The 25,042-nt window shown below is 34.6% G+C and overlaps 4 protein-coding genes across 7 annotated transcripts in view; 1 reads left to right on the plus strand and 3 right to left on the minus strand.

Moving 5' to 3' along the window:
• The window catches only part of LOC106115879 (gamma-glutamyltranspeptidase 1), a 29,521-nt gene extending 23,369 nt beyond the window's left edge, over positions 1–6,152 (plus strand). For all 4 annotated transcript variants that reach the window (XM_013309504.1, XM_013309502.1, XM_013309501.1 and 1 more), the window contains 5 exons: positions 4,055–4,304; positions 4,502–4,692; positions 4,942–5,182; positions 5,303–5,416; positions 5,594–6,152. In XM_013309504.1, the coding sequence (XP_013164958.1) occupies positions 4,055–4,304; positions 4,502–4,692; positions 4,942–5,182; positions 5,303–5,416; positions 5,594–5,743 (946 nt within the window). In that variant the 3' untranslated portion in view covers positions 5,744–6,152. The remainder of the gene's footprint in view (positions 1–4,054; positions 4,305–4,501; positions 4,693–4,941; positions 5,183–5,302; positions 5,417–5,593) is intronic.
• An 8,493-nt stretch (positions 6,153–14,645) lies between these two features.
• Positions 14,646–19,770, minus strand: LOC106116000 (sec1 family domain-containing protein 2). The gene is made up of 9 exons (XM_013309697.1): positions 19,499–19,770; positions 19,143–19,394; positions 18,731–19,036; positions 18,154–18,326; positions 17,781–18,007; positions 17,117–17,286; positions 16,325–16,608; positions 15,632–15,793; positions 14,646–15,091 (listed from the first exon to the last, which is right to left on the minus strand). The coding sequence occupies exons 1-9, from the start codon at positions 19,676–19,678 to the stop codon at positions 14,884–14,886; spliced, it is 1,962 nt and encodes a 653-aa protein (XP_013165151.1). The 5' UTR covers positions 19,679–19,770; the 3' UTR covers positions 14,646–14,883.
• Positions 19,771–20,376: 606 nt separating this feature from the next.
• LOC106115640 (cytochrome c oxidase subunit 6A1, mitochondrial) lies at positions 20,377–21,387 on the minus strand. Its single transcript, XM_013309081.1, has 3 exons — positions 21,229–21,387; positions 20,958–21,106; positions 20,377–20,591 (listed from the first exon to the last, which is right to left on the minus strand). The coding sequence occupies exons 1-3, from the start codon at positions 21,317–21,319 to the stop codon at positions 20,505–20,507; spliced, it is 327 nt and encodes a 108-aa protein (XP_013164535.1). The 5' UTR covers positions 21,320–21,387; the 3' UTR covers positions 20,377–20,504.
• Positions 21,388–22,194: 807 nt separating this feature from the next.
• Positions 22,195–25,042, minus strand: part of S6KL (ribosomal protein S6 kinase like) — a 44,527-nt gene continuing 41,679 nt past the window's right edge. Inside the window, exons 8-10 of the mRNA XM_013309002.1 lie at positions 24,290–24,378; positions 23,861–24,062; positions 22,195–22,311 (exon numbers count right to left, since the gene is read on the minus strand). Coding sequence (XP_013164456.1) covers positions 22,195–22,311; positions 23,861–24,062; positions 24,290–24,378 — 408 coding nt within the window. The remainder of the gene's footprint in view (positions 22,312–23,860; positions 24,063–24,289; positions 24,379–25,042) is intronic.

The following is a 25,042-nucleotide window of genomic DNA, read 5'->3' on the forward strand; positions in this document are numbered from 1 at the left end:
CCATATCTTTACAATTTATTTTTATAAAAACATCAAAACTGTTTTGTCATTAAACAAAACAAGTTATATTAAATTAATCGAGAATTAAAGCATTTAAAAAAATTGTAATCATATAAGCTGTATATCAGAATATGTTTTGAATTTTATATTATCATTCGATTTTAGATTTAGCATAGTTAACTCCACATATCTCATAAACAAACAAACCGAGTCACGTAGACGTCTGGGGGCATATCTTATTATTGAATTGACGTAGCGACTTTTGATAACCAGTTCATATAAATAACAGATTAATAACAAAAGAAATGTAATAAAATAAACAATAAATTGGACTGGACAGGATTAAAATGGATTGGACTAAACAGGAACAGATATAGTTAACACAGCTCAACGTGAAGTTATAAAAATAACAGCAATTCCAATTACAATGAGGTTAACGTATAAATAAATATATCGTTATGTTCTTGATCGCAACTAAAACAATAAATCAAATGTATTAGCGAAGGTTTTCCTACATATCAGCTTTAATTACCTTTACAATGACTCATTGATCATAGATTTATTTTTTATATTATCAACATTAGTTAACACTGCCATCTAGTGTGAATTTGAAGTTTTACCATAAATTAAATGAAATAAATCTTGCTAATATTATAAACTGGCTGTCGCCCGCGACTATGTCCGCGTGGATATATAAAAAACTTAATGAGTGTAGCCCACCCACATTATATTCATCTAAACATTCGCATTTATAATATTAGTAAGGTAAATAAAAAGCAGCTCTACAAGGCGTAAATTCGATAAAAAAAAATTAATAAATAGTATCCTATGTCCGTCTCCTACTCTAAGCTACCTTCCTCCACACCAATTTTCAGCCATATCAGTAAAGCCGTTCTTGAGTTATAAATAGTGTAACTAACACTACTTTCTTTTATATATATAAGATGCGAATGTGTAGGTGGATGGACGGATGTTTGATGGTATCGCCAGAACGACTCAACGGATCTTAATGAAATTTGGCTCACGTGTAAAACATAGTCTGGAAGAACACATGTTTACTTAATTTTTTTATTCCGCACAGACGGTGTTACAAGCAAAACCTAGTTTACAATGTAACTATAGTCAGGTATATTAAATATTATTTTGCTTAAAGAAAATTTAACTTAAATGGCACATTAAATAAATTACGTATTCTTCGTTATGCTGTACAAGCGTTACAAATTATGTTTTGCGATTAAAATTCTCAATTCGACAAAGTTCGACAATATTACTTTGCTGACTTTATTTCACAATATGGCGGATATTTTTATTCATATGCACCTGTGTAAAGTTAAAACGTCTTAAACAATAACATTCTAGATGAATCATTGTTATTATTCTGTTATTTGAGAGAATAAACATTATCGCTCTCATTTAATTTTATTGTTTCTGCTTAATAGTTACATTGACATTTTGTCATTGTCTACTACCTTAGGATCCATTCAGACACTTCGGGGCGGAGAGCAGATTTTATCACAAATAAAATTGAACTTTATACGATAGACAAAAGGTTTAATTTTACTTTGCATGTCTTTTCTTATCACATGCAAGCCTTAAATAGCGTATACGCCCCGGTTTGTATGAACTGACAATTTAATATGAGAAATGGTATATTTTTATCATTTTGTTTACTGACTTTTAATAATACTCAGAACTAATAATAACGCACATTGGCAAACTATTATGTAATGAGACATATTACTTTATTACAATAAAATATATAATAATAAAAAATAGGACACACTTGCACGCAAAACTTTTGATAAAAAAAAATAACTCAAAATCGTAGCACCAGAGGCGGAGTTACGCGGTAATATACATAAAAACACAGACGAATTGATAACCTCCTTCTTTTTGAAGTCGGCTGAAAATCGATAGGATTGAAACAAGATTCGTTTTAATTGTTAATCAACTTTGATTTTTAAATCATGACTGGAATACGATGCGATCTAAAATATAAACAAAAAAAAAACACATTAATAATAGCAAAAAAAGTACTACTTTAGATTGAAGCCGCTCACACGCGTAGACTTTTTTGCTTCCAATACGAGTTTGGGTTTTTTATAGACAACTTACCGTTGGTTTCAGAGATCAAATCTCTTTATAAAACTTATCGTCATCTTTGTCATTACCTTTTACAAAACAGAGACAGAATATTTTAAACGGGGATTTTTGTCACAGTAACCCACGATCAGATAACCTTATCACAAGAGTATTGCACTCAGAGTCACTTAGTATAATGATTTAACACTCATCTACACTAAGCGATACATTTAATGAACATTTAACGTGTCTATGTTTAATATGAGCGTAGTAACGTCATCTGAACACTGTTTACTACGCAATAGGAAATAAAAATATTTGAATATATGTAAATACATATGTACGTAATATAACGCGTAAATTCTCTTATCTGTTCTAGTTTTATTAAAAAAAACACGTTTAGAAACTGACTAGGAAATAAATACAAAAGTGACAGAACAATTTTCAACGACGAGATATACTAGATATAAATACTCGTAAAACAGCAAAGAATTCCAAATGATAATTAATTTTCATTTAACATATTCTTCACTAGTATTAGTAATCTTACTAATATTATAAATGCGAAAGATTAAATATTGGTTGGATGTTTGTTTGAAGGTATCTTCGGAACTGCTCATGGATCTTTGTAAATTTGGCATAGATGTAGAACTTAGTCGGGTAGAACATATAGGCTACTTATTAAGCTTTTTTTTATTCTGCGCGGATGGAGTCGCGGGCGATAGCTAGTATATGTAAGAGATAGTAAAACAGTATAAAAAAGCTAGTCTTAAAATAAATATAATCGCTAAATGTTATAGTTATTTTGTTTTAACAGCATTTAGATAATTGTGTTGTGTTTGTCATGGAAAGGTACATGGGGTCACGAGATATGAACTATATTCACAACTTTGTATCTTTAATGTCAACAAATACGATACACTATGCTGTTAATAGAACAAATTAAACTTATAAACCTAGGTCGTAATTATAATGTTTTGATAACAATACGTCATTGACGTCACTGAGTTTGTTTTTTAAACATGTTTAAACTTGGAATCCAAATTTACTTCCAGCCTAAACGTTCGTCAGCCAAAGCTTCCATTGAAATTCTTTGTTTTTTAAAAAGACATTAAGAAGGTTATATATAATTATTTTTGTACAAAAGTACTGTAAACATTTTAAATGTTGTATTGTATTTTGAAGGTATATTATAAATTCCAACTGTGTATATGTCGTCTCTATGGAGAATAATCTGATCTGAATAACGTAATGTTTTCTATTTGTATATAATTCAACTAGACCTTGACCTAATCTAATTTGAGCGAAGCGCAAAGAAAACTCCTACAGATTTTTATTCAGACCGTTCGTTGTGCCAAGGAAAGTAAGCCAAAATATTAAAAAATTGTGTTCCCGTTTAAATGAGACTTGACAAACTCGAATCACGGAATATATAAGAAAATCTCTTAATATTTCTGTATTTGTTTTTTAAGATATTTTTACTACATTAAACTGACTTATTCAGGCATAATCATCGCTTACATCAAGTGCTATTCTGAGTTTAAAATCATTAAAACCTTATCACAGTTATAAATCAAAACCAGTTATTTTTTATAACGACGATATCTGATTGAACTATCGTATTTTTTACAATGCCAAATTGTATGGGGCTCGTAATTTTGCACGCCATTTTAAGTATCGACGAAACATTAAGGTTTATCTTACTTCTTACTAATATTATAAATGCGAATGTTTAGATGGATGGATGTTTGTTTGAAGGTATTCGCTGAAATTTGGCATAGATATAGAACATAGTCTGGAAGAACACATAGGCTACTAATTAGGTTTTATTTTATTTCCTCGCGGACGGAGTAGCGACAGCTAGTTCTTCATTCAGACATTCGCTAGTTGTTAACAACGAACTGCCGTAAAGTTTCAAGCTTTTAATACGGAAATACATAGCCATGTTATAATTTAATTGATAATATTTCAGAGCGAAGATAACGGATTCTTTAGCTGTTCCTCTAAACAATGGCGACGTGCTGCACGTCCCGCCACCGCCCAGCAGCGGCGTCATCCTCGTCAATATACTGAATATACTCAGCGGTTACAATTTTACTCATAACAGTATTAACACCACTGAAGACAAAATACTCACATACCATAGGATTATAGAAGCATTTAAACACGCGTATGGGACGCGGACTAAGCTTGGTGATGCTGATTTCTTAGATTTACGTGATGTAAGTATACATTTTTTACAAAATTCGCGTTAAAAAAACCGACTATGTTCGATATTTAGAGAAATTTTCTATTAAAACATTCTATCCTTAACATATTGTTATGTCAGTTTGATTGAAACAAAGAAGATAATATGTTTTATACAAAGATTTTGGTCTAAGGAATCCACTGTTAACCAGATACGTTTTATATCTAACAGCTAATACAAAATGTGACGTCACCAAGCTACGGCGCGGAGATACGAGCTAGAATAAACGATTCCTCGACCAGCAATGACACAGCGGTGTACGGCGCCTCCGAGTACAACCAGCCGGACGCCGGGACTGCACACATCTCTATTATAGGCAACAATGGAGACGCAGTCTCTGTAACCAGTTCTGTTAATTACTAGTAAGTTTGATGTAAGATTTAGAAATAAAGAGAGAAGTTAGCTGTTGCTTTCTCTTTCCTTCATACTGTGGCTTTCCATAACCAAAACTTTAATCTAATCTGTCTCTTTTTTCCATCCATTCTGAATGCAATGTACAAGACCCTTTTAGCATTGAACGATGAGATTGACAGTATGCTTTTTATGATTAAATAAACTTGGAGCGCTAAAATGCTGTTTTACAAAAATTTTAATAAATAATTTATTTTCAGTTTCGGCGCTGGTTTTACAACTCTTAATACCGGTATAGTGATGAATAATGTAATGGACGACTTCTCTCTACCGGGCTTTATTAATTACTTCGGCTTGAAACCGTCGCCCTCTAACTTTATAGCGCCGGGCAAGCGGCCGATGTCATCAATGAGCCCCAGCATCATTGTGGACAAGGGAGGCAATGCTAAGCTCGTGATTGGCGCCTCAGGTGGTACGAAGATTACCACAGCTGTGGCATTGGTAAGATACGAAATAAAATGACACAAATTATAATAGAGATGGTCTCCATCAACTATTTATTAATGAAGACGGTAAAGAGAAAAGGGCTTATTTTTACTATTAGTTTAATAATTGTTTAAGGTGGCAATGCGCAAGCTGTGGTTCGGACAGACGATTAAGCAGGCGGTGGATGAAGCACGTCTGCATCACCAGATATTCCCCATGAACGTCCAATATGAATACGGTATTCCACAGGTAATTTTTTTTTAATTTGTAGAAATTTACTATAAATCTACTTTTAAACTGAGTTTTTATACTAATATAAAAATACTATAATATAATAATATAAATAAAAATACCTCGTTACCTTTAATTCCGTAAGTAAAATGTTATTATTAACTCTAATGATCTGTATGCTAAACTTTTTTACAGGATATAATAAAGGGTTTAAGAGCAAAAGGTCACGGCGTGGAGCGCTACCCGGGAAGAGGCTCCATAATCTGCGCAATGTACAGAAATAGAACAGGAATCTACGCCAATGCAGATTTCAGAAAAGGTGGCGACGTCGCCGGCATTGACTAGCAAAAAAGTAATAATATTTTCAAAGACAATATTTGACGTAGCAGCGGCATTTTAGCGCTCCATGGCTAGTTCAACGCACAAATACTGGTTTGTTGTAGATATTTAAGCATTTACTGACTTTATTTTTAAATGTATCACAGTTTTAACTTGTCTGCTTCTAAAGCAATAATGTGCTGAAAGTGTTTACAATACTATGTCACAACTACGGGTCTGCGTCAAAACGCTTTATTTATGTATTGAATTGATCAATTTAATCCCATTCAGATAATTAAAAAAACAATATTTATGCATTTTTTAGCTTTGATCATGGAAATTGAGCTTATACTTTCTCACGTTCCTACCACGGCATACAAAAAAATTTAATTTTTAAGTTCTTATGCAATTTATAAAGCGAACTATAAAATAATAATTCATGTACAGGAACCCAAAAAGCCCCGGGACCCTTGATAATAAATGATACAAAAAAGGTCGGGTGGATGAGTCGTTTAATTAGCGTTAAGCGCAATCACAACAAAACAGTAAAATCAAACGCTAGCGTGCACTTAAATAGCGCAGCGCCATCTAGTTATTTTACAACGAAACTTATATTTTTATCAATATTGTACTTTTTATTTGCTCGTGAACATACCGCCCACCATGGACAGAATGTCCATCACAAACAAATACTTGACTAATTCTTACGAATTGACAAAAGCAACAACAGAAACTGTCCGCCCACCATGCCTGAATATACAATTAAACACAATAAAAATAGTAAACAAATTACAAAAAGAGAAACAACATGGTAATACAATTATATGGCGATATTGCACAATAAAACGCTAATCAATTAAACAAAACGTAAACAAAATAAACAACATTTCTTATAACTATTTTACAATGATAGCATTTATGCTAGTGGACTGTATAATACAACTTAAAAAATCTAATACTATTTAAGCAACAGGTAACACAACTAATTTTGACAATGGTCTTTTTATGACACTGCCCTTGCATCTTACGCTGACAACCCGCGTAAGGCCGTCCAAACCAGTATGCTTCTCAGTTATTATGCCAAAAAGCCACTTGGCCGGTGGAAGGTCATCTTTGCGAATAAGTACGACATCGCCTATCTTTAGTCCCGCGACCTGATCCGTCCATTTGTAGCGATGCTGTAACTGAGTAAGATACTCCTGTGACCATGTGCGCCAAAAAACTTGAAGCATGCGCTGCGTAAGATGCCACCTCTTCAATGAGGAAATATTTGTGTCTCCGTAATTTCTATCAGGAACAACGACAAGTGGTTCCCTCACCAAAAAATGACCAGGAGTCAGTGGATATGGATCATCCGGGTATGTCGGCAACTGAGAGATTGGCCTCGAATTTAAGTAGGCTTCAATTTGAGACAACAAAGTTGTCATCTCCTCGAACGTCAGTGTGATATTGCCTACTATTCTACGGAGATGGTGCTTAGTGGACTTCACTCCTGCCTCCCACAGTCCTCCAAAATTCGGAGAATGCGGAGGAATGAAGTGCCACTCTATACTGTTTGTAGCACACCACTCGGCAATTTCAGCTGCTATGGTAGACCTCTCTGTGTTGAACATTGCCTTCAGTCTCTTCGCGCTACCAACGAAGGTAAGTCTACTTTTTTTGTTCCTTTTGCCATGCTTCTTCAGATTATCTATCTCTTCCTGGAAATGATACCGTTGACACAATTTTATGCAGGTATTCAATTGTCCCAGCTCCTCTGCTTTTAGTGTACCCGATGATTTTAGAGAGAAAAACCTTCTACAGTAAGCGACAACTCTGGTAAGTCGCGTTGACGATGAATACTTGGTAAGTATACTACTCTCTGCTATGATGCTTGTAGTAGTGTGACATTTCAACTTTCTTTCTTTAATTGTAGTATCCGCAACCTCTCTTTTATAATCAATGTTTTTCTGTTTCAGGAACTCCGGGCCTTGCTTCCACATCTGGATAAGTTGTTTCAGCTCTTCTCTATAATTAAGCCAATCCTTCATCAGTGATGAAGGGAGTTCCTGATCCCAATCGATACCTGACAGCCATAATCTTTGTATGAAAACCTTTGCTGTTATTATGGCTGGAGCTGTCCATCCGAGAGGGTCAAACATTTTTGCGATGTCCGAAATAACTCTGCGCTTCGTTACAGGAGTTTCCAAAGGAGGAAGATTCACGGTGTACTCGAATTCGTCGGAGCTTCTATTCCAGGTAAGTCCTAGAATTTTACTAACCGTGTCTGTTTTAAGTTCCAGGTGTTCTCGGGTTGCTTGTCTATGGTCTTTCTGTATATGATCCAATAATTCGGAATTATTGGTAGACCATCGCTGAAGCTCGAATCCTCCACGACCAAGCAAGTTCTTCATTTCGTGGTAGATCTTAATACCTTCTTCGACATTCTGACATCCTGTCATCAAATCGTCGACGTAGAAGTCCTTCAACACACGGTTCGACGCAAGAGGAAAATCAGCTCCCTTATTGTCATTTCGCACTACTGCGTGATGTGGTAAATACACCGCATCAGTCTTTTCTTTATCCTCGACCTTCTCCATATGGCCGAGGTCCAAGTATTCATTGATGACCTTGACATACCCTTTCTTCATGTCAGGGTCTCGTAAAAACCGCTTTTCTAAAATAAGAAACCTTTTCTGGGCAATTTGTTTCGAGTGACCATATTTGCATTTCGGATCCGGTGTGCGAAAGGGTAAATTAACCACGTAACGACCAGATTCGTCTCTACGAGTCGTTACCGCGAACAACTTTTCACACAACTGCTCTTCTTCCGTTAAATACGTTTTCTCTATATCGTATTGGTCGGACTCCAACTCCCAGAACTTCCGTAAGAGCTCACTCTCGTCTGAATGAGCTGAGTGCAAACTAACAACAACGTTATGACACGTTTCCAACTGGGCGCCTGCTTCTTTAACTTCACCAGAAAGAATCCAGCCAAATTTAGTGTTCTGAGCAAGAGGGTAGCCCGGTGGACCCCTAATCAACCCTTGCAACAGAATTTGGCTGTAAACCTCGGCACCTAACAGAATATCTATTTTATTGGGTGTGCCAAACGAAGGGTCAGCTAAAACTTCACAGGATAGTGAAGGCAACATCGGGACGACTATCTTCCTATCAGGCAAGAGAGACGTTACCTTGTTCATAACATGCGCCTTGATATATATGACAAAACTGGGGTCGTGGCGGGACTGAATTTTCATGGAGACCATGAACCTACAGGACAAAGATGCTTGTGGGTCACCGCCTAGACCTGAGACAACAGTTTTGATGGGATGTCTCTTTAATCCCAATAACTGGACCGCGGACTCCGAAATGAACGAAGCCTGAGACCCCTGGTCTAACAGGGATCTTAAACAAATCAAAGATCCAGTTCTCGACTCGACATTTATCAAGGCCGTGGCCAAGAGTACGTGGGTACTAGCCTTGGCGAAACACGTCATAGCACGTGTGGACTCACCCGCTGAAGATGACGCTGCTTCTGATGCAACAACATCGCTACCAATAGGCTGACCTGGACTACTATTATCAAATCTCGGGATACTTTTAGGATGAAGAAGGGTGTGATGTCTTCTGCGACAAAGATGACATTTTGTGGATTGCCGGCAGGTGTACACAGAATGGCCTGTGTTCAAGCAATTAAAGCACAGTCCACTGGTTTGGGCAAAACTACGCCGATTGTCTACGTCTTCTTGAGCAAATCTCTTACAATTAAATAATTTGTGTCCCTTGTCAATACAAAATATACAACTGGCATTGTGAGGTGCGGTCACATGCAATGCTGTGGCCTTTTTTGGCTTTGTGTTACCTGGCTTATCAACAACATTTGAACCTAGGCACTCTAGTGCCCGAAACCTATTCTCTAAAAATGTTCTAAATTGACTTAGTTCTGGCAATTTATTTGAACAATCGTTAATTAAATTTTCCCATAATTTGCGTGACTCTGGATCGAGTTTTTGGCTGACAATATAAATAACTAGTATGTCCCAGGAGGTAACGTCAACCCCTAAGTTCTCAAGTGCATGTAAACATTCGTTCGTTATGTCAAGTAATTCCTTAATGGCACTTGAAGACTCAACAGTGATGTTCCTTTGGTTCATGAATCTTTTTAAAATACAATTGGCCAAAAACTTTTTATTGTTATATCTACTTTCCAACTGGGCCCAACAGGTAGTGTAATTATCGGCCGTGATAGGAATATGTCGCAACAATTGCTCGGCTTCACCTTGCAAATGGCTCTTTAGATAATGAAGTCGTTGCACATCGTCTAAACTTGGGTTATTGTGAATGAGAGACACAAACAGATCTCTAAAACTAGTCCACTCTACATACTTGCCCGAAAAAGTTGGGATGTCGATCTTCGGTAGGCGTACATAGGAAACTTTGGCTTCGCTTTTCGAAGATTGCGTTGTTAGCGTAGTCGCCCGCAAATTTGCCAAAGCTCCTTTTAATTTCGATTTGAATTCGATGTAAATCTCCTCAACTTCTTCGAAGCGATCTGATTTATAATAATCAGATGATTCGAACTCTGTGCCTTCCGATTCAAAAATAATCCTCTGATGACCCTCTTTAAACGATGTCCAACATTCCTCCAAATTATCTAAACGCGTTTCGACATTTGACAATGTTATCCTATCTTTTGACTGTTTGCCGAAATTTGTTTTGTTTCTAACTATTCTGGATTTAAGATCCTCCTGACATTTGAGCAAACGATCCATAATTAATATTAAATGTGAAGGAAAACTTAAACACAAAACACTAATACACAACACAAACAAATAAAAAACAAACAACAAAATAAAACAGTCAAAATCACGTAGATATACAAGTAGGTAAAAAACACTAAATCCAAAATCAAATGCAAAAATTTTACAAGTTTAAAAATTATTTAAAAATCACAAGTGTAACGGAATTATCAATTAAATTTTACTAAGTCTAAATTTCAACAAAATTTTTCTAAGTCCCGTATTCTATAAAATAATCTAAGTCCAGTATTCAGTAAAATTTTCTAAGTGTTTGAAACGTTATAATTCTATATGAAATCTGGCATGGATTCCCCGTCTGAACACTTTTTCTTAAATTATTCTAAGTCCTAAACTACACTTGTAATATTTTTGCATGCATTAATTATTTATATTCAAATTAAACTAAGTAATTTTCTTCTAAGCAATAAGGTTCAAATTGTTCACTTCTAAATTATAAATATAAAGTACTCACAGTTTGCCTGGTAACACGGTAGTCGCAACACAACACACTCACACTAAGACACTTCACTGACGTACGACGCAGGTGACGGCGGACGAGGAGGTGCTCCCCCCGCTGCTCCAGTTGCACTGCTTCGGTGTTGTTAGTGCGGCCTCTCCGCACTAACGACTTGCTCGGGATGGGACACTGTCTTCAAACCTCAGAAGACGCACGGCTCAATGTAGCCCGTTAATTATACGTGCACCAAACTCAATGGTGCGGTGGAACTGTACATGAATTCTGCCAACTGTCCACAATGCCGATATCCGGCTATCGAATGGACCATGTACAGGAACCCAAAAAGCCCCGGGACCCTTGATAATAAATGATACAAAAAAGGTCGGGTGGATGAGTCGTTTAATTAGCGTTAAGCGCAATCACAACAAAACAGTAAAATCAAACGCTAGCGTGCACTTAAATAGCGCAGCGCCATCTAGTTATTTTACAACGAAACTTATATTTTTATCAATATTGTACTTTTTATTTGCTCGTGAACAATTCATGAGGCAGTAAAATTATTTAAGATAAAGAAATCAACTTTTTAATGATATTTAAATTATCAATAGATAGGCAATTTACATTTTTCTTTTATTAATTATGAGTAAAGATTTTGTAAATATCATTGTTAATTAAAAAAATCAATTACACATTGAATTATTATTTTATTGCATTATTATTGTGTATTATTAAGTAGGCTAGAAATATAATACAATTTAACCTAACAAATTATCAGAGATAATTTATCTCTTTACTCAAAAATGTATGAAATTATGAAGCTAAGTATTATTTTCAATTGTTTGTTGACAAGTAATGGAAAAATTGTTAAAATCTTAGAAGGTTACAGTGATAATAAAATATTATTGTGATACCAATTAGATTTATTAATCTCCCAGCTGATATGAAATCTCTTAATTAAAAAAATAAACATCTTTTTTTTAGGTTATATTTATATTTTATTATAATTTACTTTAATTTTTTATTAAAAGCCTTAATATCAACAAATCTTAATTTTTAAGCTTAAATCTTTTATTAACAGTATTAAACTTTTTGTTCGCTTTTAACTATGACCGGAAAAATGTATAATTTTTATTTTAATGACATATTAATATAGAATTTCAGTCATTCAAAATAAGTGTGCTAGTATTATTTTGAATCGTACATAATTAGGTAACCTAGACTGTTCTCTATGTATGTTAAATGTAAACATAGAAAATAATCCAGTTTACTTATTTAATATTGTGACATTTTGCCTATTTATCTCAGGATTTTGGTATTAAATACCTTATTTCTCAACGAAATCAATGTCCTTAATAAAGATTTTCGTGTAATTTGTTTTCATATTTCTCCTCACCAACAGATGGCGCACTTAACAACGCCATCTATTATCGAATAGAATAAACTACGACTACACAACAATATAAGCTGAAATGACTATGGAACAAAATTATTTTTACTCAAGGTCACTTTGAGGTAGAGTAATAAAAAGGCAAATTCAATTCAAAGGCAATTTAATCATTTTTGCATTGTAATTGCATTGCACTGTTTACTATACTTAAATTCTATGCATAAAAATGTAGAAATATACACAATAACATCAACAGAACATAAGAAAAAATCTTTTATTAAAATTTAAAAAAAATAAGTGTATATCACTTTTAATAAAATCAAAATACGTAGTCCATAGACTAAGTTAAAATAAATTTCTACCTAAACTAAACAATATTGTCCCTTTCATGTACAGTCAGCGTCATATAGATCGTCACAGACAAGATATGCAAATATATAGGTACATCAAAAGTAATCAATTATATCGGTACAACAAAAGTCCTCAAAATAATAGATACATTCACCCTGCTCAAAAACATCGGTACATACACAGCGTCAAATATATGAGTACATGCAAGATGCTCATAAATATCGTAGCAGCCACAGCGTCATAAGTAACGAAGCAGTCAAGGTGCGCAAAAATATCGGTACATTTGACAAAATTGAACTCTATCTCTATATACTTGTGATACAATTTGGAATAAACTACTTCTGTTACATTCATTTGACACTTCGTATTAACATTATAGGTTGTCCGGAAAGTTCGTTCTGATTTTCGATATAAAGCTTACAATAGACTGTAGCTGAAGTGGATTCATTTTCGGATTTCCACCATTATCAAACGTCACAAAAATTTCTATATTGTGAATAATTTCATTTCAATGGTTGAGATAAAAACTAATTTTTAAAATTTTATCCAATAATAAAAGACGTTTTAGGTATAGAGTCGTACCAATATAATTTAAAACCATTTCCAAAAATTTAAGAGGACAGGGTTTCAATTTTCCTTATAAAGCGGCACGAACTTACTGGGCAACCCAATATTTTTCTTCTCCTGTCATAACGCTTAAATATATTATAAAAGTTTGTCACGCCGAATATGACAGATACGTAATAACTAATATCAAATTTTGCCTTGTCACAATATATACTAGTTTGGCGCAGTATTCTAGTATGTTTGCCGTAATATGTAAGTTTACCGGTTCGAATCTCAGGCTACTTTTTTTTCATTTTATCAATCACGTGGTTATTTTTTCATAACCAGTAAAAATTTGGTAATGTAAAATTTTGCTCGACAATTTTTTTTATAATTTTCGCTGTCGTGTAGAAAGAAATTTAAATAAAGTTAACAACAATTAAGTCAGACCATCGTGGTTGAAGTGAGTGGGCGGAGCGTGGATTGTCTTTGCGGGTTTTAAGAATGGTACGCGCGGAAACTATACGTACAAGTGTTATCTACATATGTGTGCGCGCCCACGCACACTGGAATGTTTATTGCAATCGACCAAAAATTTGATGTAGTTTGGATATTGACATTCAGATTTTTTTTCTTTGTTTCTTAAATATAATCAGTATCAGTAAAAGGTAAAAGTAAAAGTGTTATTTTTACCGGTACAAGTTTAACAAACATGAGTAATAAACAAATTACATGTCAATAGCATCACTTTATCTCCTTCATTTTTGTTTGAAATAGAAAAGTACTTTAGCGTTCAAACTCATTAGTCCAAGGCAATATCAAAAAGTACCTAATAACTACGGCGATAGAGTTTAATTACATGTGCTTCGATATTAAAATTAAAAAGTTTAAATATCAAAAAAAAAATAGTTGCTTGGGATTTGAACCGCCGAACTTACGTGCCAACGGCGGCGAACAGTAAGGCCACGAGACCAAACTAGCATATATGATGACAAACTTAAATTTGATGTTGGTTTTATCTACGTAATATCTGTCATCCGCGTCGAACACTTTTAGTAAATTTTGAAAAATGGTTTGATGCAAAGTGTCAAATGAATGTAACAGAAGTAGTTTATTCCAAATTGTATCACAAGTATATAGAGATAGAGTTCAATTTTGTCAAATGTACCGATATTTTTGAGCACCTTGACTGCTTCGTTACTTATGACGCTGTGGATGCTACGATATTTATGAGCATCTTGCATGTACTCATATATTTGACGCTGTGTATGTACCGATGTTTTTGAGCAGGGTGAATGTATCTATTATTTTGAGGACTTTTGTTGTACCGATATAATTGATTACTTTTGATGTACCTATATATTTGCATATCTTGTCTGTGACGATCTATATGACGCTGACTGTACGTTAAAAAAGAGAAAACGTTATGTTTTAGAACAGATAATGTGGAAAAACGCTCGAGTTGGCACGTCGAGAACTAAAGTAATCTTCTGTACGAAGTGCCAACTCAAGTGCCGGGTATCATGTATCTATTTGCCACCCACAGAAATGTTTTAAGTCACAATTACAGTAGACTTCATTAGAAATCTATACTAAAAGTTTGCTAAGTGACCGTAGGTGGCCCTAAACTGTGGCATTATACCAACTATATATCCAGAGCATCTCTCATAGCTTCGACGGGGTTGACAAACTTAGTTGAGCCGATAATAAGCGCGTTATCAACACCGCTGGTGATCATACTGCGGTGTAACTGTTTGCACTCCTCTGCGGTGACGCCGCCCACCACGAACAACAACACTGTAGGATTGTCCAACGGATGCTTTGCACTGCGCGACTTCTTACTCGTTAGCATACTGGAAGAAGAATTTTAACTACAGCTTAGTCGTTACTTCCTCTAATAAAGCCCTCTAGTACAAATCTATCATACTAAAATAATACAAGCGTCGACTTACCGTGTGTTTCTGAGACCAAATTCGTGTAATGGTTATATCATCATCCCTGACTTTTATCTTTGACAAAACAGATTACATATATGTGATATGTTTTAAACGGGGATTTTGGTTTCAAAAACCTACAATTAATGAATTTAAGGTGGCAGAAAGGGAATTTCATTTATGGTTCTTGTAAACCAAAAGTGACGAAGAGACATTTACATTTAAATTAATTGAAGACCATTAAAAACTACTGATAAAAACGGCTAAATGAAAAAAGGGTTTATAGCGTAACAAATAATATAAAAACCCTGGCTTGGGGGCGCTGCAACTGCGACTTTAACATCAGTTTCTAATTCACACAAAGAAACCGTTTATCCCAATACGGCTAGGGTTATTTCTGGTCAGTCTATACATATTTGTAAGCACACGATGTACTAGGGCAACATAAAACATAGATACTTGAAGCCTGTGCGGAGTATGTCCTTGAGGCCGTCGTGCCTGTGTCGCAGGTCGGACAGCTCGGGGCGCTCGCATGACGTCATCTCGTGCACCAGCTGCTGCAGCACGCCCACGTACTCGTAACCAACACCGCTCTCACTTGCCTTCAGCACAGACGTATATCTGAAAGTATACATACAAATTATATATCTATCTCTAATTCAAGACATTAATCTCTATTAATGGATAGGCGAATGCTATAGCAGCGGGGCTAGACAAAGTGCATTCGCTCCGAAGCGATTCCATAACGAACTTCAGAACTGTACAGAACTGACAATAACTTTCGATAAGTCACGGATTTTTCACATGTCAGTTTCATACATTTTTGAAGTTCGCTATGGAATCGCTTTGAAGCGAATATTCTTTGTCTAGCCCCGCGGTTGATATTACTTGACATTTAATAATATTTATATTAGTTCGAATCAACACCACCACTACAAAACTTTACTATCAGTGCCAAAATGGCGAAAAAAAAGGCACAGAATAATACGTCTTACAGCCATTCCATTTATAGAAGTCAGTGATTCTAGAGATCGAGGATAGGGACAGAAATTTAGTAGAAACTTCGAGATTAGGAGTAGGACGCAATTTCTGATATATTAGGTGAGATCAAAATTAATTGCACATTAAAAAAAAACATTAATAAAAACCTACTTGTTCAAAATCTTCCTCATCTGTGAGACATCTTTTAATTTTTTCATAATTTTACCAGCCATTTCCGCACAGCCTTCCGGAGTTGCCATACCAGGATCAGGGTTACTGAGCAGTGTCTTGTGGTCTTCAAATATGGCAACACTCAGCATTTCAGTAAGTGTGTCTTCATGTTGCTTGTTGAAGGACACTTCGGTGCCAGTGAGAGAATAAACATGAGTGATAAGTGCTAATAGATTCTCTAAAGGAAGATTTCTTTCCTTCCGTGTTTTTATTAGTTGACTTATCTGAAAAATAAACCAAGAGGTTAGCAATTAAAGAGATGTGGCATCTAGTAGGCACTTTGTCTATTTATTTATGAGTTTTAATCTGTAATTAAACAGTTAAACCTAGATAAGCTAGGATCTAAGGATATTTTTCTCACTTATAAGGTTTGTTGATTATCCAGGTTTGACTGTATTTGTCTTTTTTAAAATTGCCTGATTAATATGATTTTCAAATGTCAAAAGATTTGTAAAAACAATCTCATGCCACTCAGTGATTAAGAAAATAAAGATGGCTAAATTCAGTTTGGTACTTCAAAAACCAAATAACACAATTTTACATTCATTAACAGCTTAAAACAATATAAAAAGACAGCAAGATGATGATGTTAGAAGTAAAATTAGAATAATTATTACTATTGGGGTCAACTGTCAAAGTCAATTATCTTGTTTTCTCTCTAAGAAACAGAGATATACATGTATCTATACAAAATGTGGAATCACAGCTGTACAATTTTATTGATGTTAATACCTGATGAAGAACACTAGTCGATTCCCTGCTCGCAGCAAGGCTCTGATGCACCTGCCGCTCCAAGCCCATCACCAGTTCCATTTGGTTCCTCTTTGGTGACTTCAAAGTTTGTACCACACCAAGCGCTTGCTGGAGAACACCTATATGTTTACCAATAATATCATAGTTACCTGCAAAAAAAAATAATTTCAATTATTTTTAAATTACTTATAAAAGTATCTCTTGTGTCGGAGGCTAAGACCCACTTTGGGTTGATGCACCAGCGGTGTAAGTAAGTATAGAAGTTTTCAATAAAACAGGATTTTAAATTTGTGTTTTTCCTTCAATAAAAATCATTAAGCAAATAAAAATATTAAATAGTGTTAGTATAAAACTTTTATATATTTATTAGAATCTCAAGGAAACGAATAATAACTTTTTTTAAATACATCTTTTCATCATAATTCTTCTTTTATAGTATTAGTCATATGGGTACAAACAGTTGCTTAAAACTTAAAAAAAATTAGTAATTAATATAGCCTATATCGCCCCAGTATAGTGAAGCTAGCCAATAGTAAAAGATGTTTTAAATCGGTTCAGTATTTTCGGAGCCCACTCAATACAAACAATCAAATCTATCCTCTTTATCATATTAGTATAGATAAATATAAAAATGTTACTTTACCTTTAGATGCAATAACAATCTTCTCAACACTCAACGGTGTGACTTTCAACAACGTCTTAGGTCCAGGTGACTTTTGTACATCAATCTTAGAGAGCTTATTGTACAAGTCAAACATGACTTCCTTCTGTGACTTGTTAATCATATAGTCAAATGTCTGTGTGCATGCATCATCATCTGCATGGTAAAGACATCCCGCAGCCAATTGGATATCATCAGGATGTGTTATACTGAAAAGATACAGATTATTAAATTAGTTGTTTAGTTTGTTTGGTAACTTTAAATGTGTATCCGTAATTGTGATCACCCTTAACTTAGGGTAGGCTCCGAGCCCGAATTTTATAAACATTTTTTCTTAATGATATTTACAACTTACACATTGGCTTCACAAAGTGGTGACATGTCAACTGCGACGTCGTTGGAATGTCCCGGGAACCGAGGCAGTACTGACATCACCTTGTCTAACAGACACTCCATGGAATGGCTGGTTACACCACACAGGTCTAATGTGCGGTCAATTATTAGGAGAGATACAGGATTTGTACAGTTCTGTAAATATTATTAAATTTAATTTAAAAATTTTCATTGGTGTAAATAAAAAAAATTTCCTATGGCCTAATATCCCTAACTTAGGGTAGGCTCCGAGCTCCCCGGTGGGGACATATAGTGAGCTGATGATGATGACGATGAAATTAAAAAAAAATACAAAAATATCTGCCTGTATTCTCTAATATTGCTAAGTTTATCTTTGAGAATATGAATACCCCAATAAAAAATTATCTAATAATCTGTACTTATTAAAGAAATTTTATAAAACAAGCCATGGACAAACTCACTTTTTACCGACTTCAAGAAGGAGGAGGCTCTCAATTTGTCTATGTTTTTTTATTTGCACATGCAACTTCAAAAGATTTAAACATACCACAATGCTTTCTAAACAATGTTATACACACCTTTCTCCTTGCAAGACATACTGGAGAATTTTCCAACACCCCCGCCACTAAAGAACTGTATACACCCATATAAAATACATCTTCTTTAAGATTCATTGATTCAAACATACTATTCAAACCACTAGCAAGTCTCCTCACTTGAGACCTTTCTTCACTATTCAGTGTATATAAGTCTATAGAATTGGATTCAGGTATTAAATTACCATTAAATGATGGATATATCTTCTGATACGGTGGTGTGAGGAATACAGCGTTTGTGGGACAGATTGTGAATATTGGAACATGTATTACCTCTGTTGAACATTGCTGAAAATAAAAAGATAGATTCGATTAAAAATAAGCACAAATTATATTACAATTGATTGAAAAATTTAAACAATTTATCAAAAATCAATCTATAATAAAAGGTTACCTTTTTCCCCATCCATTCCACAAGCATACCTTCCAGTTGCTTTGTGGCTTCACTGAATGCTTTACCAGCTGAGACAATGTCAGTGACATCCTTGCCCTCATTTAGCTCCAAGTACACCACATCAAGGCTCATACATGATATCAGAATGCAGTGTACAAAGTCACTGTTACGTATAATCTCACGAATTGTTTGCAACTGTGTTGAAGTTGATTGAGTTATAAAAACTGCCTTTTTATGTTCTTTTTTAGCACACTGAAACAATAGAAATTAGAAATCGATAAAAGTAAACAATTACTTAAGCTATATATACATAATATGATATAAAACACGAAATAAACCAATTAAAAAGAATGTACCTCAAATGGGGACAAACTTTGCACGGCAACAGCTCCTCCCGTTAAAAGGTTGAACAGTCCGCCATCCCAGTGCAAGCATTCAGCGCTATTATCATCCAAGAATACAACATCACCAATAATTCTGTTGTAAACTTCGTTCCAGCAAGCCCTCCCAAATTCTTTCGGAGAACCCGACATCATTTTGAATGTTTTTTTTACGCAGATTACATGTTTCAAATTGTTTTCATTATTTTTGATTTAGTTATAACAAAGTTATTTATAAGTTAAAATAAATTTTGATGAACCAATAAATAAAAAATGATCAAATACAAGAATGACAGCTGCAAGAAAGCTAACGCTGACAGGTGTCAGACGACAACGAATAAGTACATCTTGTTTCATTACACGCATAATTCCCTTAATACATGAAAAGTGACACGTTTAGCTGATAAGATATATTTTTATACACCCAAACACACCAAACCCTAATATCTAAATCCTACAAAAAGATAAGCAATGCGTCAATAATGGAATGGATGTTTTGATGGAATTGGTCATGTTAGTGAAACCCCTTTGCCTGAAAGTAGTTGGAATATTTTGCTGCCCTCTCCATTCTGAGAAATTCTAATCTCCATTTTTTGGTTTGTACCTATCAATAAATTGATTTGCAAACTTAAAATTCAACTGACTAGGGTGACGCAGCAGCCAGAAGTGGGCCCTTCCGACAATAAAAATCAACAAATTATGAATACTTTTCTCTGATTTCGTCTTGGGGGCTTTGTTGGGTATAGTATAGGACAAACCGGGATTATGTAAAAGTATGTAGGATATTACCACTAAGTAGTTTTTAAGTACAAGAACTCATTGGGCCTATTGACAAAATTCTAGATAAAATGAAACTCTGTAAAAGGTATTTTATTAGTTTTATAATATCTTACAATACACAATTTTGTAACCTACACGCAAAACTGACACAAATTGAAACAGCAAATAAATTGTCTAACATTAAAGCTGTGAACAGTAAAATTTAGTGCTCATCCTCATAACCAGTGGGTAGGGCGTTGACATGAGGGTTGTGGAACAGGGTCTTCTGGCCATCACCCCATGGGAATCTCTGAAAAAAAATTAAACAAAGTTAATGGCAAATGCTTTGCAAACAGTGGGCAGCATGTCTGAATCAATGGGTGCTTCTGCATTGCAGTGAAATGACTTATAATGAACAGTTTGATTCTAATTATATGTGCACCTCTCTGATTTAAATAGTTGTTTATTTTGTATGTGCAATTTTTACAAAATAACAAAATATTTTTAGAGAAATATCCATCTGCAGAGTTTTTTTTTTCAGATTTTGTACTAAAATATAGATAGGTGAAAGAGAATCTGTTTTGAAACTACAATTTTTCGCCTCAAGCACACTCAGTCTTTTTTTCAAATAATATGATTGATGATTTTTTTTGTTTGTCTTTTCAAATTCTCTTACCTTGGTGCGGACGCGCATGTAATCGTAGGGAATGAATGGTGGGCGCTCGTGATGTTCCTCTTGGTGAGCTAAGTAAGCATTGAGCATACCAAGACCTACAGCTGGGAATGCCACGAAGAAAGTCAACTTCTTCCACAGCTTATAACCACCTAAATAAAGATTTTACGTGTAAAAATGGCTTTGATTTAAACAAAATGACAAGTTAAACTGATAAGTATTGAAAAGGGTTATGATTACATAATTTACAGATTTTATATATTGGAAAACTTACCACCATGTCCTCCGGCTGTAGCAGAGTGTGATACAGCACGTGCTTGATTTTGAAGGTACAAAGTTGCGGCTCTCTGTAGAATTGAAGCCATTTTGCGTGTTTTTACAAGTCGAAAAACCCACTGAAACTGAATTTATGAGAAATATACTTGTCAAACGTCAAAGTTGCCAAAAATGTTATCGATTTAAATGCTGCCAGGTACATACGGTACGGAAAAATAGTGGAGAAGCTTAGTTTCATGTTATTGATATTTAAGTAATGCTTTTGGTTAGTTCAATTAAAATTTATATATAGAGATTTTAATGTCCAAAATAATTTGCGATATTTTTTGTGCTCTGTTACTTTTTTTTTTTACAAATAGACCTGTGTTGGCAATCGAGCTATTTTGTAAAGCCATTGTCGTGCGGTAGATGTCGCTGAAACAAGATATAGGAATATTTTTGGGCCCCAACTATTCTAGATTCCGATGTTTTGACCCAAAAAGGGTTGTGGTGTATGAAAGAAAACTACATTACTATGTTGACATTATATTTCTCTTTTTTACACATGGAATGTTTAAAGATTCTAGAGGTTTTGCCTTTTAGAATATAAATGCATCATCTTTACTCTATAGTAATGTCTAATAATGATTCACAAGTACAGATCGGTTCGATACTTTGGCTGGTACGAGAATCATTAACTTGTTATCCTTAACTAGTACGAAGATGTCTTTATTATCTACATTTTTATTACTTATAATTCCAATACAAAGCATAATCTATAAAATTTATAAAATTTGAATATCTGTATGTATTACTGAAAAGATGTTTTTCGCTACTTATAGCGAAAAACCAATTTATTAAATTTTAATGTGTCAAATGAACAGATTTATATAGGACTTAATGGATGAAGTGACTTAGGCGACCTCTAGTATGTGATAAAACTATACTACTAACAAGAATGGTATACAAGTAATATGGTATTGTGCTACACGGCCATATTATATTGATCAAATGATGGGAAGTGATGAGTAGAGTTGATAATGCCATCTTCTAAGTTTTTATCTGGAGGAAAATGTTTTTCAAGTATTGATCTCGGTGAAACCTGAAACAAAAGGTACACAAATAAATATCCCCTCATCTTTTATTATATTTATTAGGATGGGAAGTGGATTTGCCGGATGAGAGGATGCATGGGAAGGAAAAATTTTATCTTTCTGTGTATCCTCTTCTCCGTCTGCAATTGCGGATGTCTATGGGCAACTGTCGCTCCGCTATTTCATCGATTTCAGGTGGCTGTTCTGTTTAACACCTTATGATATAAAAAAAAAACTAAAAACTTTTACCATCTCTCATTAACAATTTTTTAAAGAATCTTGCCATTTCATATTTTACTAATGAACTTCTAATTGTTATGAGTACATTTAGTTTTGTTATCGTTTAAAAGATATTTAAGTTATTTAAATTTTCGTAATCTGTTTTCAAGAAAAATGTACCATTTTTATCTCCATCCTGGATGAACAAAAAACGGTAATAACTACCTGTAGCGATAAATTTCTATGAATCAGCCAAGTATTTAAACTCTCATTAGCATAAATGGATGCAGAGGAACGACGTAATAGTTGTCCGTTTTATCAGACATCTTAAATTGAAAAAAAATAAGGAGGTTTCCAAAATGAGTACCTATGTCATCGAATAAAACCATAAAGTACAAGCCATGTATTTATAAACGTCTGTTTTCACTACAAAATCAAACTAAACTGAGCCCTACATAAAAACTTGCAACATTATGTTGTAAGGTGGACCTATTCAGGGACGTACTTTTAGCCAACTTGAAAACGGAGATTATCAATTCGTCTGTGTTTTTTATCTATTCCAAATTCAAAAACTGCGGTAAAATGAAACAATTTTTTTTATTTCAGATCATTCGAGTCTAATGGAGATTAGTTAATAATTTTGAACACAATTAGAACTAGAGATGTAATAACCCGAACGAGTTAATGACCTTAGTTATAAGTTCAGGTTCAATGAGATCACATCAAAGATATTTTACGCGCGTGTGCACGCACCTCGTTTATTTTTAAATACATCACTAACAGATTTTTTATTTGTATAAGATGCAAGTCGCGTCCACTGTGACAGTGGCCGACGCCGACCGCAACGCTCTGGACGAATGCTAAGTAACATGACATGACAACAGTGGGTATACTACGAGTAGGGACCCGTAGGAATATAATTAATTAAAATAGATCGGTATAGAACATGTTCAAAAGGCTGCAAACGAGTCACTTAAGGAAATGGATAAACGTAATGTATTTCACAACATCGAAATATCCCAATTTATGAACGTTTTCTTTTGCCATTTGTGGATTTTTTGATAATTCAATGAATGCAAAAATAAATTAATCTACTCGAAAACAAGCTAATAAACAAATTGAAACAGAAAATTAACAAGTTTTTAGTTCGAAATCACCATTCCGTAGGAAACGAGACGCTTTGTAGCATAAGAAAACATTCAATATCTTACATATAGTATGATCATAAAACATATCACGTTGTTTTCTACCTTCACAAATTGCTTACGGGACCCTAACAAAAATTTCCATTAAAAAAATAAACCAAGACGAACGTGCGCTCGATTTCTGATCGCTTACCTTTTTAGCATTAACGTGTTCGAAATTGTAGCTCATGTAGAATGCCGACTGTTGCAGCTGCCGCAAACTGCGCAAGCGCACCCTGGGGTCCCTTTCCAGTAGTCGCATGAGCAAACCTCGAGATGCAGTAGACAAAGTAGCAGCGCTAACTGGCAGAGTGCCTGGGACTCCTTCTTTATAGCTGTTTTGATCTTCTCTCGGACTATCAACAAATAATAATTAATTGTATGGTAACTACTCTTATAGCTGACTACACGCCTTTCAAGCAATGCGACAGGCGTCGGCCCAAAAGCAGTATAGAGTTTTAGCACCGCTTTAATACTTTGGTCCGTGTATGGCGATCCTAAACTGCTGATCTGACCACATGAACTGTCGATACTCATTGCTAGACACAGTCCTTGTATGTAAGCCCTGTGTCAAAAATATTACCTCATAGATTTGTTTGTATGGACATCAGCAGACCTGTCGACTTCGTCTCTTTGTTCTGCTGAATTTGTGTTCATCGCAGGCGTTGGATACTGGAAATAAATGCCATTAATTAAACAAGTAAAACCTAAGGTTATTCGAAAGCTTTTTAAAATAATCAATATTTATAAATTTACTGGCTGTCGACCGTACCTGCGTCCGCGCGAAATTAAAAAAAATAATAATAGCCTATGTATTCTTCCAGACTATGCTCTATATCTATACCAAATTTCACCGATATCCATTTAGCCGTTCTGAAGATACCTTCCAAAATACATTCATCCATCCATCTACACATTCGCATTTATAATATTAGTAAGTAGTAAGATGGGTAAGCATTACTTTTGCAGCTTAAATGATTATTCTTCATTAAATAAAGAGGTTAACAAAAAGCGTATTACAATATAACATAGTTAAAAATTTGCTTTTTCACTTAATTTATTAAAGGGACAAAAATAAGAGTATAAATGCATAATAAAATTGCATCAAGTCTACGTAATGGTCAAAGGATGTACGCATAAACAGTTGAAGTAAGATTCAACAGAGTTCAATTTATAATAGGCCATCGTAATCCTTGTATTATGCGCACTTATTTTAAATAAGCTCCCATTAAGAACAGATAAGTTGCTTCCAATTATATGCTAGTAAAAATAGCTTTTACGACATAGTCTTAATAAGGTGTGGTAGACACAATGTAACTTCTAAGAATCCTGTTTT

This window comes from Papilio xuthus, unplaced genomic scaffold, assembly GCF_000836235.2.
Source record: "Papilio xuthus unplaced genomic scaffold, Pxut_1.1 DF827777.1, whole genome shotgun sequence".
Classification (NCBI taxonomy): domain Eukaryota; kingdom Metazoa; phylum Arthropoda; class Insecta; order Lepidoptera; family Papilionidae; genus Papilio; species Papilio xuthus.

Bases quoted from the DNA above. Each gene is read 5' to 3' on its own strand.
- LOC106116000 (XM_013309697.1), bottom strand. From the start codon at position 19,678: ATGATGTCGGGTTCTCCGAAAGAATTTGGGAGGGCTTGCTGGAACGAA. The intron at 16,609-17,116 runs GTATTAACATCA...TTTATTTTTCAG, and splicing joins CGACTAGTGTTCTTCATCAG to ATAAGTCAACTAATAAAAAC. The intron at 15,092-15,631 runs GTATCTATGTTT...TTCTTCTTCCAG, and splicing joins ATACTCCGCACAGGCTTCAA to TATGCTAACGAGTAAGAAGT.
- LOC106115640 (XM_013309081.1), bottom strand. From the start codon at position 21,319: ATGGCTTCAATTCTACAGAGAGCCGCAACTTTGTACCTTCAAAATCAA. The intron at 21,107-21,228 runs GTAAGTTTTCCA...ATCTTTATTTAG, and splicing joins TACAGCCGGAGGACATGGTG to GTGGTTATAAGCTGTGGAAG. The intron at 20,592-20,957 runs GTAAGAGAATTT...ATTTTTTTTCAG, and splicing joins ACATGCGCGTCCGCACCAAG to AGATTCCCATGGGGTGATGG.